Here is a 19356-nt window from a genome sequence, read left to right on the forward strand (position 1 = left end):
TCCTATGACCTTAGCATGTAAGCCACTGACTCTAAATGATGGGGAGCCTTTAAGAAATATCTAGTCAGTGTGTAAAATTCGAAAGCCGTAGCTAATTATACTTTCTAGCTTATAGCCCGGAAACGAAACAAACAATATAAATTAATTCGGTCACCCTGTTATGGTAACCTTGACCTTTGACCTATTGACTCCAAAGACAAAGCAATCCTAAGTGAAAGTTATAGTTATTATATTTTGTGACTTAAGAGCCCGGAAATGAAAACAGAAATACCAGCAGTCAGGTCCCCGTTTCTGACTTTTGAGCCTCTGAGTCCCAAAATCTATAAGGTTCTTCCGCCAGTGGTGCTTCCATATGCAATTATCGTGTAAAAAGTCGTAGCCCTAGCTTTTATACTTTAAGACTAAGAGTCCGGAAACCATTTTCAGTCTTTCATGTCACAAAAACGCAGTAAGGGTTCTCTTCAAGTCGTTCTTAGTCATCCCGTAAAGTTGTTTTACACTTTCTGACTTAAGAGTCCGGAAACGGAAAATGTTGACGGAAGGAAAACGCCTTTCCATATTTTCCATTTTTCAAAATGGCATATAAAAATGATGAATAGAATAAATGCTTGGATCTAAGAACGAAGAAAAATTCTTGAAATATACTTTAAATGCTCGTCTTTTAATAACAATTAAGCAAACATGAAAAAGTAACATATAAAATGAAGTAGAGACTAGTGATAAAGATAAATATAAAGTAAATTATAAGCAACAATCAAATTAATTTTTACCTACTGATTAGAACTGAGTCGCAGGATTTAAAGTCCATCCTAAAATGTGAACAATTGATTGCAATTTGTGTTTATAGGCCCGGAAAGCCTGCTTTATCACATAAGAGGGTAATGACCAGTACTAATATTGGAACTTCAACATCCAGGTAAGAATCCCTTAATTCATTAATTTTACCCACTAAAAGGAGTTAAAACTCGGAATTATATCAATTCTGGTATAAACACTTCATTCACAAACGTACATTCATTTCTAAAATAAACACTGCATTTACACAAGTATATTCATTTAAACAAGAGGGCCAAGATGGTCCTAGGTCGCTCACCTGAGAAACACACCATAATACACCATAACAGTGTAAACACAGACCCAGTGATTGCATGGAAAAAAATATTCTGACCAAGTATCATTAAAATTGGAGCAAACACAGGTATTTCTTTTATTTGGCCTAGATTTCATCAAGGAAATCATTCTGACCAAATTTCATAAAGATCAACTGAAAAATACAGCCTCTTTTGCATACACAAGGTTTTTCTTTGATTTGACCTAGTGACCTAGTTTTGACCACAGATGACCAATAACCAAACTCTACCTAGATTCTGACCAAATTTCATAAAGATCAGTTGAAAACTACAGCCTCTATTGCATACACAAGGTTTTTCTTTGATTTGACCTAGTGGCCTAATTTTTGACCCAAGACGACCCATATTCAAACTTGACCAAGATTTTATCAAGGCAATCATTCTGGCTGAATTTCATGAAGACCAATTGAAAAATATAGCCTCTATCGCATACACAAGGTTTTTCTTTGATTTGACCTAATGACCTACTTTTTGACCCCAGATGACCCATATTCAAAGCTGACTTAGATTTCATCAAGGCAATCATTCTGACCAAAATTCATGAAGATGAATTGAAAAATACAGCCTCTATCGCATACACAAGGTTTTTCTTTAATTTGACCTAGTGACCTAGTTTTTGACCCCAGATGACCCATTTTCGAACTCGGCCTAGATTTCATCAAGGTTATCATTCTGACCAAACTTCATGAAGATTACTTGAAAAATACAGCCTCTATCGCATACACAAGGTTTTTCTTTGATTTGACCTAGTGACCTAGTTTTTGACCCCAGATAACCCATTTTCGAACTCGGCCTAGATTTCATTAGGGTTATCATTCTGACCAAAATTCATGAAGATTAATTGAAAAATACAGCCTCTATTGCATACACAAGGTTTTTCTTTGATTTGACATAGTGACCTAGTTTTTGATCCAAGATGACCCATTTACGACCTCGGCCTAGATTCATCAAGGTAATCATTCTGATCAAATTTCATGAAGATCAGTTGAAAAATACAGCCTCTATCGCATACACAAGCTAAATGTTGACAGACGGACGACAGACAGACGACAGACAGACAGACGCCGGACATCGAGTGATCAGGTGAGCTAAAAATAAGTGTATTCTTTCCTAAAACAAACCCTTCATTCATACACGTATAGTAATCTCTAAAATAAACACTTCATTTATGTACGTACATTCATTTCTAAAATAAACACTTCATTTATGCACGTACATTCATTTCTAAAATAAACTCTTCATTCACAAGCGTGCCTTCATGTCTATAAAAACACTTCATTCATACGCGAACATTCATTTCTAAAATAAACACTTCATTCACAAGCGTGCCTTCATGTCTATAAAAACACTTCATTCATACGCGAACATTCATTTCTAAAGATCACAATGAGTCTTCTAGTAAATGTTACAATCTATTTCCTGTTTAATTCGTTCAAATCATTATAAGTATTTGAAAAATTGTATCTGATTATCTAAGCAATATTAGAATATTAAGAATGGTGTGGTAATCAAAAGACAACAATGTACACTAAGTAGGAATGAACCATGTCACTGACTTTATGAAGTGGTATTGTCATAACAAAATGCTACAGTTATCAATCAGGTGCGTTGTCTAGTTTATCCTTGACATCTTTGAGCTGGTTTCTAATCTTCTCCAAACCCTTTTCATTACATTGACAAAGATACACCTGCTCCAGTCTCAAAAGTTCCGATTCAATTTTCTCTAGAGTTTCTCTGTGCTTTTCAATATTGTTTGTTCTACCATAAACATCAGCAATGCATGCGAGACATTCCGCAATTAACGTATTTAGCGGCATGGAGGCTGTCGCCTTGGTTTTTAATTTCAGACCCTTTTTCGCAATGCTAAGACTTCTTTCAAAATTTCCGCTTCTTCTGTTGGCATCTGCAAGGTGCACCAAACTTTCAAGATACGGCATATTTTCCGCAATTTCCTCTCTGACATCAACTGCTTTTTGAAACATTTCTTCTGCTTCAATGAATTTTTCTTCTTGAAGGTATATTTTTCCTTTCGTGTCGTATGTGCATGCTAGAGCTTCTCTAGGAGGAATCTTTTCTTCTGTTAATCTCATCAAAGCGTCATCTATAAGTCTGTGGGCTTCACGGTAGTTTCCCATTGAGCTACTCATATTTGCAGCATTACTTAAAGAAAACACTATCGACATGACTGGTGCTTTTGATTTTAACTTCACTTCAAGACCTTTCTTGTAATACTTGAATGCGTTTTCGGCATCACCTTTTTGATCATACATTACACCGATGTTATTGTAGCATGCACCAATGCTAGGATGATTTTCACCAAGTTTCTTCAGCCGTTGCTTTAAACAAGCAAAATGATACCGTTCCGAATCGTCGAATTTGCCTGCAACATAAACATTCTTGTATTAAAGTTTCATACTTTCAAAAATTGCACCAGGTATATAGAAATATACTTCAAAATATCTAAAACAAGAGCTGTCGGCGGACAGCAACGCTCGACTATTCAACAGCCTGTCAACTGAATGAATTCAAAAGTCGAAAAAGGGGCATAATTTAGTAAAAAAGCAAAACAGGGTTATGAAATCTGCGTAGTACTTATCAGCTCATGACAGCTGACAGGTGTGTGAAGTTTCAATCCATTCCCTTTAGTGGGTACCGAGATACCAGCTTACATACAAGAATTTAACCAAAAACTCCTAAGTTGAAAAAAGGGCATAATTTTGTAAAATGCGAAGTAGAGTTATTGATCTTTTGCACTGCATGTCATATTATGACAGTGAACAAGTGTGTGAAGTTTCAGTGCTTTCCCATTAGTGGATACTGAGATACCAGATTACACACAAAAACTTAATTAAAAACTGCTAAATCGAAAAAGGGGCATTATTTTGAAAAACAAAATGAATAGAGTTATGAGACCTGCTTTGTGCATGTCAGATTATGACAGTGAACAAGTGTGTGAAGTTTCAATCCATTCAATCGCATTAGTGAGTACTTACTGAAATACCAGCTTACATACAAAACCTTAACCAAAAATTTCTAAGTCGAAAAAGGGGCATAACTTTGTAAAAAAAATAGAGTTATGGAACCTGTGCAATGTAAGTCAGTTTATCACAGTAAATAAGTGTGTGAAGTTTCAATCCATTCCCATTAGTGAGTACTTTAGATACCAGCTTACATACAAAACCTTAACCAAAAATTTCTAAGTAAAAAAGGGGCATAATTTTGTAAAAAAACAAAACAGAGTTATGGAACCTGTGCAGTGTAAGTCAGTTTATCACAGTGAATAAGTGTGTGAAGTTTCAATCCGTTCCCACAAGTGGTTACTGAGATACCAGCTTACATACAAAACCTTAACCAAATCGGGACGCCGACGCCGGCGCGCATGGGCGAGTCCAATAGCTCTACTATTCTATGAATAGTCGAGCTAAAAAGGATGAATATCCAACAGGGAAAGCTGCGTTCTAAAAACGAGGCCTCCTCAAAGCACAACCCACACCAAATTAACGTGCACAAAACTAGCATACATAGACAAATACATGCATAGACAAAGGCAAGTAAACATATATATGAAGACAAAACGAACAGGTAAAAGAACTGTGGTCAGTAGCAAAACCAATCCTTTGGGAGCTTAATTCGGTTTATGGTGCCTACCCCATCATGTTAACAGTGTAAAGGAAAGTTGACCCCCGCCCACACACACACACAGGTGGTCCCAAACTCACGCAATGGCAACCTAATCTAAAAGACGGTATTACTAGTAATCAGTTTAAGATAAAAATAATAATTGCATTAATATAAGAGCGTGCCAAAGATTACCATACCTAACTGTGTCAAGCTGACACCCATACTGCTCATTGACTGCAGTGATACCGGCTTAAACTCTTCTCCAGAAACTAGTGATATGGCAAGTGACTTTTGGAAATATCTGGAAAAGTTATAGAAATGATTTCAGATACTCCAAATGTTGTAACAATGCTATTACTTTAAAACAATTCATCTTGAAATCACAGACTGAACAAGCGTTTCTTTACTGAAGAGAATGTTTTATTCGAAAACTTATTTCTAAATATTGATGCAGGTGTTCACTCGGTACCATTTTACACATATTATCAGCAGAAGAAAGAAAATCGTTTCAGAAAAGTACCACTTATCATACAAATAAGGACACCTCAAAAGTATATATCCATACAGAGTGTACTACAAGGTAAAGACTTAACCTCCTTTTATATATTCAGTGCAACAACTTATTTCACAATGATTTTTTTCTTCCTACCTATTAGCATCAAGATTTCTCGCTTGTTGCAGCATGTTCCATCCCAATCTCTGATACACAGTTGCTAGTTGCAATGACCTCTCTTGGTTTTCTAAAACCCTCAGTGCAGATTCGTAGTTATCAGCCCCACGAGACAGATATCCCTGTTGATCAGATTCATGAAAGGGATGATAATGTATATGGTAATGATATAGAAATATATATTCACACACTGGCATGCTGGAATGGTTTTTGTTCAGCTACTATTACGGTACATGATGGAAAATATAAACATCGTATATGGTCCATGCTTACTTTGACGCAAACTATTTTATAAATATCATTAACACATTTACTGACCCTTTTGTATACTTTCTTTTACTACGATTATATTTATTAACAGCATTCTTTTTATTGACATGAAATTGTTGTACACATATTTTCTATTGTTACGTATATTTTTTATGACCTGGTCAGGCATGTGACACCAGGTCGGTGCTATTTAGTTTCAAGATATAAATGATCTAAAGTATACATACAATGACAGATAAAACTCAAACCATAAGAAAATAAACTTATTTATAAATAATTATTGATGAATTCGTACATTTAGATTAAGTTTTTTACGCTACAATAAATAGCAACGTTATTTCTAAAATAAGCAAAACATTATCAAATGTTTTTTTAGTTAACAAAATAAGGTTTTTTTTCTTTCTTTATTCAGATATTGATCCTAACGAAGGGCCCCTTTAATTTTTCAAAACCCCCCTTTTAATACAAGGCACTAAATGAAAAGGAAAATGCTTTATATCTTTAAAAATTTCCCAATGACCCCTCCTTCACTTCCTTTTTTTGTTTGATAAAAGAAAAATTTCCCAAATCATAAATCATTTGTGAGTGAAATCATTTAATTTAAAATCCAAGAATACGGGTTTTCAAAATACAAACTAAATTTTAATAAACAAAAAAACAAAAAGGCCCTAGGCCACTGACCCACCTTTTTACCAAACAAATGTTATACATGGAAACCCAAATAGCTTCTTTTTAAAATTTGTCCAAAGAGCCGTAAGGCAAACAATACGCAATTGTCATTGTTTAGCAAAAACAACCTTTTTTTAACAATGTATGTGAATGGGGTAAAAATTTGGATCCTAAGAAAAATTTGGGCTCAAAAGATTTACATTAAATAATCTACCTATTTTTAAACCATGATCCCAAATTTTCGAACAGACTTACAGAGTGAAGGAAATATATCAAGAAAAAAATTTAGTTAGAAAAAAAACTGCATGATACTAAAAAGAGCTGCCCTAGAAAACATTTTTCGATTACCGACTTGAATACAAAAGGCAAGTTTTCTGACCACGTTTCTTTAAGAACAATTTATTTGGAATAAAATTTAAATTAGGTTTAACTTTTTTGATCTAGGGGCCCCTGTTTTTGGCCAGCTGAACCGTTGAAATCGGGATCAGACTATAAAAGACAATAAAGGGGAAAAAAACGTGCTTCAGATGTGTAAATTACAAAAAGATTTCAAAAAAGACTTTGGTTTAGGTAAAAAAGTGGTCTTTAAATGTTAAAAGGGTTTTTTCAAGTTTTTAAAACCAAGACCATTTTCTTTTCGTCGCCAACGGGAAACTGTTTTTACATACTCGGGTATATGAGATCATGAAAAAAAGCTTCGGTAGACAAATTTTTTATTTTTTGTTTTGACCAAATCTCAAATTTACCAGACTTTTTTCAAACATCAGTCAGTTCAAAAGATCTGGAAAAACAAATTCTAAAAAGGGTAAAAAGGTTTCTCTTCATTAGACCGAGTGACCTATTTTGAAACGGTTTAAATCCCGAACGCTAAACAATTTCATTAAAGATCAACCCAAAATTGTGAACTTTAAAGTTGTAAACAACTGTACCCCCTTTTACTAGCCCACATGAAACTCGATTTAAAAGAAGCTAACAATACAAAAGAATAAGACAGCTGTAAAAGTCATAAACAAAAAAATATTTTAGCAGCAAAAAAAATAACTATTTTTTTCACCTGAAGTCCACTGTTTACGTTTCATAAATATAACAAAAAAATCCCATAACAAAAACAAATTGCAAATTTTAGTTTTTTTCAATTTCTGGCATTATCCCTTAAGCAAAATTTAAATTTTTAATTTAAAAATTAAAAGTCTTTTTTTCTCGCAGGAATTTAAAAATCGCTTTCATTTTTTACAAAAAAGAAAATTCTAATGGTAATTTCTTACATTTCTGTTTTCCCAAAGGAAAAAAACACCATAGGAGTTTGAACTCAACTACCTTTTTAAAAGAGCCTAGAGGCTTAAAGTTCTCACTTCAAACATTTAAAAAATCCTTTTTTTTCCAGTCCTTTGTGATCATGGGGCCCCCTTAATGTTTCTAACCCCCAGATTTCCCTTTTAAGCGGTCAGATTGGGGGAGCCAATTTTTTTCCCCCAAAAAAATTTTTCTGGTTAAAAACCGTTTTTGGGCAAACAAAATTTTTTAATTTGGTAAAAATTTTTTAAAACCAAGCAAAAAATTTAAAAAAAGGGATTTTTTTTTCCTTTTCCCACAAATCATCCAGGTTCCACTTGAATGTAGCTTTGCAGTACCTTATTTTTTGACTACGAGACCCTGTATCGAACTCGTAAAATATTTTTTTGAGAAAAACTTTTGACAATATTACATTAAAAAATAAACAAAAAAAATTGTACCTCAAGTTTCCCCAAAGAAAATTGGGGACTACGACCCCAGACGCCAGGACATCCACCAACAAATTTCAGCTATGAACCTTGGTATCTTTGGGTTCAGGGGAGCTAAAACAGAAAAAAGAATGATGCCCAGTTTTCGACTGTCAGACTTGTCCCAAAACTTTTAAAAAGGGTACTATTTTAAAACACGAAAAGACTCAACAACAAAATGATCATTTCACTAAACAAATTTAAATTTTAAACGAAAAAGGCAGTTAAGACTAAAGAGATAAAGAAAGTACATTAAAAAAAATTTGGATTTAATGAAACGTTAAAATTAAATTATGTTTTTTATTTTTTTATGTTGTCGTTTGTAAAAATTTCTTCCAAATTGTAAAAAACCCCGGTTGCAGGGTAAAAAAATAAAAACCCCCCCCCAAATCCCCCCTTCCCCACAAAATAAAAAAGATCAAAAGGCTTTCATGATGATGGAAGCATTTGAGTCGCACCATGAGAAAACCAACATAGTGTGTTTGCGACCAGTATGGATCCTGATCAGACTGCGCGGATGCTGTTAGCTAAAGGTTTCTCTTATTTCAATAGACTTTGAAAGCGAACAGGATGGATCCTGACCAGACTGCGCGGATGCACAGGCCGGTCGCAAACGCAATGTTAAATTTTCTCATAGCGCGGCCATTTTCAATTTAATTATTCGTTAAAAAAACCCAAAAAAACCATTTAAAATGCCTTAAAATCGAAATTTCCGGCGTACGGCGTCCCGGGTGAAACCCCTATTTTTAACAAAAGAAAGATAGCCACTGACCATACACCCCACCTGAGTTTCTAATGTCCTTTGTGAAAAGGGGCTGCAAAAAACTTATCATTTTAAAAAAAACAAACTTAAATTGTTTCATATTAAGGAAAAAAACCAAAAACAAAAAATAACTGTCCTAAAACCTAATAAATCTTATTTCTGACCTTTAAATTTTAGAATTGCACTGGACAAACACTGACAGAAAACAATAGTTTAGGAAAAAAATGCATAAAAAAAAATATTCTGCCGCATTTTTCATAATTTAAAAATGTCCCCAAAGAGTGTTTTACAGGGGTTTTCTATGTTAAACCCGGGAAACAATTTTTGACCCAAGTCAAAAAAAAAAAAAAAAAAACCCCATCAGTCAGCTTAATAAAGAAACGAAAAGCCACTTTTTCAGAAATTGGATAAAACATTGTGCCTCTGAATTTAAAAATTTTAAGTTTCTCCTATTTTTGACCCTTTGATTTTTTAATTTTTTGAGCACAAAAAGAATTTTAAACAAATCTTTTTTCATACAACAATTATCTACCAATAAATATACAACTTGGAAAAGTGTGGCATCTTTTTGCAGTACAGGTTAAAAGTTTTTCTTCTATGATTTGACACGGGCAAAAAGTTTGTGACATGATAAACCATTTTTGAACTTAAACTCGTTTTATAAAAATTTTTCATTGATTGGGTAAATTCCCCCTAAAAGTAAAAAGGTTTTGTTTTTCTAATTTGATCCATTGGCCTAGGTCTTTTATCCCAAAACCATACAAACTGGGCGGCGGTGAAAATTGAAAATTTTTTTTAAAAAGGAAAAAAGGGATTTGGGAGTTTTTATTTTGGGTTATTGAATTGTTTGGTTTTTAAAAAAAGGGAAAAAAAATTTTTTTGGGGGAAAAGGGTGGGTGGGTTTTTTAAAAAAATTTTTTAAAGGGAGGTTAAGTGTTTTAAAGTTTTGTATTTAAAAAAGGGGGGTTTTTTTTTTTAAAAAGTTAATAAAATGAAAATGGTTATTTTTTTTTAGGAAAGGAAAAATTTATAAAAAGATTATGTTAAGAAAAGAAAAAAAAGGGTTAAAAAGAGGAATGTAAATGTTTGAAAATTTCATAAAAATTTTTGACATGAAAGAAACTTTCCTAACAATGTATGCACAGCGTTTTATAGAATGCGGGGAATAACACTTTTAAATTTAGGAATTGAAACGTCTTGATTTACCATAATAAACTTAGGAAAACAAAGGCATCAAAACGTTCTGTAAAAGAAACGACCCCCAGAACGTACAACAACGTTTTCTTTTTAAAGAAGCTTGAAGCTTAGTTAATGAAAATTTAATGTTTTACTGAAACACATAGAATAATTTTCTTTCGAAACAAAAAGTTTTTTAATGGCATGTAATTTAAAAAAAAACCCCCTAATAAAAAATTTATTTTTAACACCGTTAAAAAACGATTTCCCCCATGATGCTTAGTAAGAAGTTAGGAAAGATTTTTTGCCGATGCGGGCCAAGGGTTTCGATTCAAAGAAAAAGACAATAAATAATGCATTCATTTATATATTAGTTTAAAGTTGGATCGGACTTTTCTAAAACCTTATTTCACGGGTAATTTATTTTAATTTTTTATATTTTTCGTTGTTAACGCCCACAAAAATAAATACTGCCTTAATACTAATTCTGAACTTGTAATTTTACTGCATAAATAGATATATTGTCTTTGAAAACTAAAAATGGGGAAAAAAAAAAATTTTAAATTTTTACTTTGAAGATTTAAAAGAAAATTTTATCAAAACAAATTTACGCACCCTGACAAATACAAAAAATCCTATACATTTACCTTGTTTTGTACAAAAACCCCGACTGCAAGAACCTTTGCCTTTTTGCCCTTTTCTTTCCAACATTCCAGCCCGCAGACACCCCTTAAAAAGTCTTCCCGTCCCCTTTTAAAAAAAATTTGGGTTTATAATTTCAATACAAAAACAATAATTTACAAAGCTTTTGCGGGCCCCAAACAAATTTAATTTTTTCAAAACGGGCAAAAATGGTAAAAATGCAAGGGCTACCTTAACGATAAAAATTTTCATAAACGACAAGGCAAAATAAAACATTTAAATTTAAATAACCTTTACATTAATTTTTTGTACTAACTAGATCACATCACACTAAAAACCCTGCAATTTTAAAAGGGCACGACCTCAAAAATTACGACAAAAAAATTAAGTAAATTTCTTAAAAGGCTTTGAAACGAGTTATAAACATATTAAAATGTTATGGAAACCATTTAAATTTGAATTTTTACAAATTTTTTCCCAATCGAACTGGGAAGCTTCCGGAGAAAAACTGCCTTCAATCAATCTAAATGAATAGCGTTGGGACAAACCTCCGGGGAAAAAGGGTAAAAGTGGGGGAATTTTTTTTGCCGGATGCCGGCTCGATTCTCGCCGTCCGATTCTCGACTCGGGCAGCTTTTTTTTGACGGGGCATTTTTAAGATTTTTAAAAAAACCAAAACTAAAGTTCTTATTTCATAAAATGCCCAAACTTCAGTTTAAAAGAAAATCATTTTGATCCATGTTGCGGGAAAAACCCATCGACCTTCCGTAAGCCAAGGATGGCATCCCCACATGAGAATTCAAGGGCCCCAAAGCTCAAAACGGGGGAAACAAGCGATTTAGTCAGCGCTTAACTACTCCACCAGGAAGTCCCCCAAAATTGAATCATTTTACCGCCTTTTCTTCAATCGGCCGTGCATTTCGTGCCATTCAAATAAAGAACGTAAGGTCCCTCCCTCGATAATTGACTTCTGTAAACAGTTTCCCTCAAGTTAGGTTGTTCAACAGCGAAGCCCAAAAGCTTCTGTATTCACTGTACCAAGTCTTACGAATGTTCTCAAAAAACGGCAGAGAAAATTTCGACTACCTTGCTAAAAACTCTAAAAAAGTAAAGTTAAAGGATGAAAAGGATCCAAAAGACAAAATTTTCAACGGGACCTTTCGGACCTCAAAAAAACACATTTAAAAAAAAAATTTAAAAAAAAAAAAAGGGTATACCAGCGTTCTTTTAGTGCCTATCCATTTTTTAATCCCACCCAAAACATTTGGGGCCTATTCCAAAATCTGCATATTAATTTTTTATATCAAGTTCCCTGACTGATAATTCTTGCAACCTCCGGGGTTTTCAACTGACAGCACAGATCTTCAAAAAAGTAGCTTTGACCTTGTTGAAAAATTATGAACGAACTCGTTTAAACCCACCTCGGCGGAAAGTGTTTCGCCTTTTCGACCATGCAGACCAAGTCAGCCGCCCATCCGGCTTTTGACAGGGCCCTCACTGTTCGCTTTTTCATCAGTAAATTTTTAGTAAACACCCCCTTCAAATGAAAAATGGTACTCCCCAATTGGAAGATGGACCAGCCCAAAAGAAAAAAACGGGGAAAGGGAAAAATGTTGTTTAAAACCTTTGTCGCAAAGAAAAATTAATCAAAAACTGAAAATCAAACAAAATTTTACCGGGAAATTTTCTTTAGGTGTAAAATTTTTGACACACTCTCTTTTTTCCCCCTGAATGCAAAAAACCTTCCGCTTGGGGCAATTCAAGAAAAAGTCGTTTTAAAAATTGGTAAAAATTCTGATCTTTGACGTCCACTTTTTTTTGAATCTTTAAAAAAAAGTATGGCGAATGGGGTTTACCTATTTTTTTTTACACGCCCAAAAACAAACTATAATCGTTTACAATGAATGAATTTGCTAATGTTTACCTTAATTTTTTTTAAACACTGTCCAAAACCCAAACTAATACAAATTTAAATCAAAGGCGAAAATATATTTTCCCCAATTAAAATTTAAATAGGATCGAATCCCTTTAAAAAAAAATTTTGGGAATCGGAAAAAAATGAAAACTTTGTGCATAACCTTAAACAAAATACAGACATAAAGAAATTTCAAAACCAACAGTTATACAACATGCCTGTCATTGGCGATTATTAAAAATTTTCGTTTTTAAATAAGATATCCATTTTAAAAATACAACAACAGGCAAAACCAGTTTTCCTAGCTTTTTAGCCGAATAACCCTGGAATAATCAAAACTGTGGGCTCTTTTGAAACCCGCACAACCCGGGTCAATGAACTTTTTGTAAAAGTCAGCGCAAGATCATAATAAAAAAAAAATATTCGAAAACCGCTTTCATAGTTTCCAAAACCCAATTAACAATTTTTGCTTGGGCAAAAAAAATTTAAATTTTTAAACGAAAAATAGAACCAAAAACAAAAAATTTTACCCTTTGTAAATAACCAAAAAAAGATTTTTTTTTTGGGTAAATTTAAAAATTAAAAAAGTTTTTTTTTAAACAAACATTATTACCGACTCTGTCTTCCGCGGGAAAAAACCTCTGCTCACGCCTTAATCTACAAGGAGCAAAAACCCACCATACCCTTTTGGGATTTACAGCCCCCATCATCGGAAATTTCGGACCCTACATAAAAATCAGCAATGCATTTTTTTCACTAATTTCCAAAATGGGCTTATTTTCCCCAGTTAAACCCCCTAGTCCGTATTTAAGTAACGACGCGATTCTTTTGGCTAAAGGGGTAACACTCTGGCTACAAAACACCCTTTTCGGGGTTTCGCAACTGTCCCCCTTGGGTTGAAGTAAAAAAACCCTTTCAGTTTTTGCACAGTCACAAGACTGACATAAGAAAAAACAGCTCGAGGTTAACACCTTTAAACTCTTGACAATCTTCGTGTTGTCGAAAAAGAAAAAAAAATTTTCCTTTTTGGTTTTTTTAAGTGCTTCACAATATGATGAATCCATCAATGGATCTTTGCCTTTATTTCTGGTTCTATCTCAAAGCGCACATATTTCAATACAATAACAACGGAAATTAATTTCATATCTATGGGAATAAGTTAAAAACCCTTTCTGTTTTCTTTCATTTCCAAAACTTTTTAAAACAGTCCGATTTCCCAACGATCTAAGTCCAAATATGCCGAAATTTTTTGTTTCCCAGCGTTCTGAACACCGGGAGATCATTTTCTTTTCCACAAACTCCTTCTATACGACTCAAAGTCACATAAAAATTTTTTATGGGATGTATTCCATTTTCTTTTCGTTGAAAAGTGTTTACGCGCCATACCCGGGTAAAAAAGAGTTAGTGAAATTTCCAGTCACAACTGTCAAATAAATAGCTGCTTCTCAAACTGGTAATTTTTAAAAATGCCTACACGGTTTCTTTTGAAACATAAATAATAAAAAAAGCCCCCTCAACATATCTTATTTGTAACCTCATTTTCAGGTACCTGCACAATTATTTTTTAGACTAGATGTTAACAGTTTTAAGCGGGAAATTAGATTGCAACATGAAAAAAAAAAACATAATAATTTCACAAAAAAATAAAAACCCCAAAACTTTGGAAACAAGTATTACCCCCTACCGAAAAAAATTATCCAGTAAAAAAAAAACACATTACATTTTTGGGCGTAACGTCGGGTTAAAAATCTGGTTTTCCAAAAATAAAAAAAACACCGACAAGTTCATAAATCGCGCACGTTTAACTTTTCACACACGTGTATTAATGACGCAACGGTCGCACCTACGCCCCCCACGCAGCTTCGGGGTAAAAATATCTGACTAAAGGTTAGGGTTAAATTTAAAATAATATAGACCACAAATGCAAGTACGGCAATGTGGGAAAATAAGTTTTCCTTTTCATGACGGCAAAAAAAGCAATTTTTAGTTATAACACAATACATTAAATAAATAGAATTTTCGAAATTTTTGAGAACAATCATAAAACACAGGTTTTTTCCCCAACCTCCGAAAAATTCACGACATAACCACAGAACTTTTCACGCATAAAAATCCTTCAGTTATCCCGGCGTTCAATTTTGTGCCCTATCGCTTTTTTTTGGTCTGTTCCCAAATGAAAAACTTTTCAACACCTCATGCCCGCAACCTACCTTTTTTCAACCCATAAGAAAATGGTAAATTCCCTATAAAAAAATTTACCGGGACTTATAAAACGAAATTTTGCTTTCAAGAAAAAAAATAAATAATATTTAAGTAACATACTTAAAAACAATCATATGATACTGTAAAAATAAGTAAACACATGTATTTTTAACCCCCAAAACCAATGATTGTTTCAAACCAACAAAAAATCATTAATAATTTTTGGTCGGGATCCCGGAAACAAACTTTTTAAACGAAAAACGACTACCGGGAGTTGTCTTTTTTCCCTTGCGATACTACCAAAAAAGACAAGTCAAAGGGTTAACGGGGCCAGAAATTTTGAAAAAACCCGGGGACAGAAGTTGCGAAATTGTCATTTGTGCGGAAAGAAGACTACCACAACTAAATAATTAATTTCATATTTTTTTCTTTTTTTTTTGACAAATTCAATTTCAAAGAAAAAACCAGCAATTTAGAGTTTTTCACAAGACTGAATTTGAAAATCAATAAAAAAATTGGACATGGGATATAACGGCTCAGTTCACTACATTAAAAAACAAAAAAAAAAAAGATATACAAAGCTAGGAGCGTCTAGCAAAAAAACTTTTCCCAAATCCAGAAAACGGCAGGTATAGTGCCATGACACAAACCCCAATCCCCCCCCCCCCCCCCCCCCCCCCCCACACACACACCCGGGAAAATTTTTTAAATTTACATTTCCCTTTTGGTGGCTCAAGCCCCCCCATGCAAAAAAAACTCCGTTTAAAAAATCTGTCTTTTTCTAAGCCACCCAAACAACACAACCAAAAAAGCCACTTCTAGGAAAACATTTCACACAACGTGCATAATTTTAAAAATCACAATTTCCAAAACCTTTGGAATTTTTGGCATAAAAACCATAAAAAAAAAACGTTTTTAATTAAAAAACACCCGGTAAAAAACAAAATTGCAAAAATTTTTGGCATGAAAAAATACCCCCCCAAACGGACGAAATATTTTAAAATTTTCCCCCCTGCTTAAAAAGGAAAAAAGGGACTTAATTAAAGAAACCAAGCCCGGGTTACGAAAAACAAAAATTTTTTACCCTGCACATTATAATTTCCAAATTAAGCCCCATTTATAAAAACAAAACTTCGATCATATCCCGGCAAAAAATAAAAAAATTAAGGAAAGTTAACTTTCCTTTCCATAGAAAAAATTTTAATGTTAAGTTTTTAGAAGTTTGAAAACTTCAAAAATGCCAAAAAACAAACTTAAATTTTTGCAAAGAACAAATTTAAGAAATTTTTTAAAAAAAGCAACCCAAAATTGATTAAGAATTTAAATGAATTTTCACCATTTCCGAAATTCGTTTCAAGCACCAAAAAAATGACCGAAGTTATTAGGCATTTATAGAAATCGTAACAGCAAAAATATTTCCCCAGGCTTGAAACTCCAAAAACCCTAAATTTAAAGCAATTTTGGAATATTTAAAAGAACGATTAAAGAAAAAATTAACATTTTTTTCATCTTTTTATCAAGAACAAAATATTAAAAAAGCCACAAAACAATGCAAAAAATAAAAGAAATTATTAAAACATTCGTTTTTTGGTTTGAAGAGCCTTTTCCGAGGAAAAAATCCAAAAACAAAGTAATTTTTTCTAAATAAAAAATTATTCCCCTCACGGGAAAAAAAAACCCCGCATATTAACAATTTTAAGAAACTAAAATGTAAGCATTAAAACAAAAATGTATTCGGTATAAAATTTTGTCGACAAAACACGAAATTTTCAACGGAAACCCCCAGGCGCCCAAGCGAGAAGTTTTCAAGCCGCTTTAAAAAAGGGCACTTAACACGATTTCATCAAATTGAAGCCCAGAAATGGCGCACGAGAAAAAAACTCCCCTTTTTTAAAAAGGCAAGTTCGACTGTACAAGTCGCGGAAACAATTTTACCCCTAAAAAATGGGTTGTTCAAGACAGACGCCACCAGCAAAACATTCAGTGCACCAGAGAAAAACAAAATAGTGCATTGAGACCAATGGGCCCAAACAAACTGCGGACCAACACCACCGGCAAAACCTTGCGTTCGCAAACGCACAACGGTTTTTTCATGTTGCGTCTCAATAACTGGGTACAAATATACGTAAAAAAAAAAAACGGTTTTTTTTTCGCCAGTTAAAAATATTTTTCGACTTTTTCTCGGTTGCTAAAGTTGTAAGTTTTTTCGACTTAATTCCGCATTTTCCAAGGGGGATAATTAAGCACATCAAAAAAACACTAGCTCAGAACTGAAAATTCTGAGGTGCAACTGTGGTGTTTTTTGTTTTTTTCTTTTTTCCCCAAAAGCCAGAAAAACCCCAGCTAACTGAACGGACTAAACAGTGTTTAAAAAATCAGCAGACACTGCCAAAAACTTTAAAAAGAAACTTTAAAAGCTGAAAAATTTGAGAAAAACTTAATTTTTTACATATAAAACATTTTTGATGAATTTATTTTCGTTTTCCACAAACAATCAAAACTGAATCAGGGGGTATGTAAACAAAGAGGCATGAAAAGGATTTAATTTAAAACCAAAGCCGAAATTAAAAAAAAGCAAAAAAAATTTTTATATTTTTAAAAACAAAATTTCCCAGCTTTCTTGAAAATTTTAAAAATTGATTAGCAGCCCCAACGCGCTTTTACCTTGATTTTCCCTTTTTTGGGACATTTTAAGGCAACCCCTTAAAAATTTGGGAAAATGAAGAAAACAATTTTCTGAAGGTAAATTCTTAGTTTCTTTTTTGATAAATAAATGAAAATTTTTCGGGCGTTGTACAGCAACCCCAATACTTTACCTCGTCCAAATGTTGCTTTTCGAAAAAAATTTTTTTCCCTTTTTGTCTCTTTCCTTTTTTAAAGATTTTCCAGAGGGGGGCCGGACACCCGTCCCCTCCCCCCACGCCCCACCTCTGACCCGCAGGTGACATTTTTCTGACTACAACTTTTGTTTAGCAGGTTAAAATTTTGTTTGGGTTAAAATTTTTAACAGAGCACAAATTTTCGAAAAATGTACAACCAAAACTGTTTTTTCAGGCAAAGGGGGAAAAAAAGGGGGACAATAAAGCATTTTTTTTTAAAAAAAAAAAAATAAACAATGAGAAAACATTTTCCCAAAATCTTTGGCGGTTCAAAAAACCCCTGTTTAAACATACGAAAAAACCCAAACGCGTGAAAAGTTCCAATTAATCGGGTGAAAAGGCGCCTATGTATAAGTAAGATTTTGCTCTAATTGATTAAAAGGGATCTACTTTCTTTACTTGAGGATGAAAAAAATAACGTTTTTTTTTAAAAGTTGCTCTTAAAAAAAGGTGGCGGTTTTAAATATTAAAAAACAAAAACAATTTAAACACAACAATCGTACGGTAAGTTTTTTTAAAACATAGAAGCAGCGTATTTACCCTTTAGAACCTTTTTCACCCAAAGTAAAGAAATTTACAGGTCCTCTAAAATTTTCCCCCGGGGCATAATGTCCATTCAAAGACCGCATCAAACCCAAAAATCCAAACATTTTGCATGCCAAAATTAGTTATGTATTTTTTTTTAGCAGTTCGGTTTGAGTTTTTAGCAGAGTTATGGCCCTTTTCGTCTATTTTAACACGTTTTGCACCTCTAAAAAAAAAGGGCTGATTTCAACCAGAACCTACGGGGGGAAAGGCAAACTTATTTCAATTACGGGATGTTCAATTCAAAAAAATTTAAAAAAAAGAATTTTACGAAGAAGAAAAAACTAACCCTAAATACAAATATATGACATAAAAGAAATACTTTCAAAAGAAAAAAACCAGAATTTCGAAAAAAAAAAATAACTGCCACAAAAATAACAAAACCATTGCTACCCCCCTACTGAAATTGTTAAAAGTAAAGTAAAAAAACTTTAAATTGTATTCCAAGGCCAAATTCTTAATAAAATGCAAAAACATGGGGATCGTTTGAAAAACGTAAAAAGAAAGAAGAATTTTTTAAAAACCCAATCACTTCGGATTGAAAACTGTGAAAAACGGGGGTTAAAAACCCAAAAAAAACAAAAAATTTGTGGGCCCCGGTTATGGATATTCAAAACATGTTTTTTCCGATTTTAAAGAAAAAACAGAATGAAAAGGAAAAGAAACCACACAATGAAAAAAACAAATTTTATCGCGCATCAGTTTTTTTTTATGCACGCCCAATCTTAAATCTCCTGAACGCTAGCTTAAGGGTCTGAGAAAAACTGTTGAAGCTTCGTTTTCGCCCCCTTCGCTACCAAACAGAGTTAAAAATTACAACATTTTTCAAACATATCTACCGGTTTTTTATATCTACAAATTTTTTTGTCGAATGTTCAATAGCGGTTAGCTCATTCGTAGCCACTTTCCTGGGAAGCAAGGAGTCCGGTTCAGCCCGGGAAGGGTGCTATTTTTCAAAACCTTTTTCAAATCAACAAGTCGTAAGAGGGTTCAGATAAAAATAGATTTGTGGAATAAAAATCAAATATTGAAAAACCAAAAAAAACAAAAAAACGAATTGGGGAAAGGGGCATT

General features: G+C 33.3%; 1 protein-coding gene across 1 annotated transcript; it reads right to left on the bottom strand.

The window, feature by feature from the left end:
• Nucleotides 1–640: 640 nt before the first annotated feature.
• On the bottom strand, nt 641–6128 carry LOC123550886 (kinesin light chain 4-like). The gene is made up of 3 exons (XM_053540247.1): nt 5401–6128; nt 4949–5052; nt 641–3510 (listed from the first exon to the last, which is right to left on the bottom strand). The coding sequence occupies exons 1-3, from the start codon at nt 5616–5618 to the stop codon at nt 2726–2728; spliced, it is 1107 nt and encodes a 368-aa protein (XP_053396222.1). The 5' UTR covers nt 5619–6128; the 3' UTR covers nt 641–2725.
• Between the last annotated feature and the right edge of the window lie 13228 nt (nt 6129–19356).

This window comes from Mercenaria mercenaria, chromosome 4 (assembly GCF_021730395.1).
Source record: "Mercenaria mercenaria strain notata chromosome 4, MADL_Memer_1, whole genome shotgun sequence".
Classification (NCBI taxonomy): Eukaryota; Metazoa; Mollusca; class Bivalvia; order Venerida; family Veneridae; genus Mercenaria; species Mercenaria mercenaria.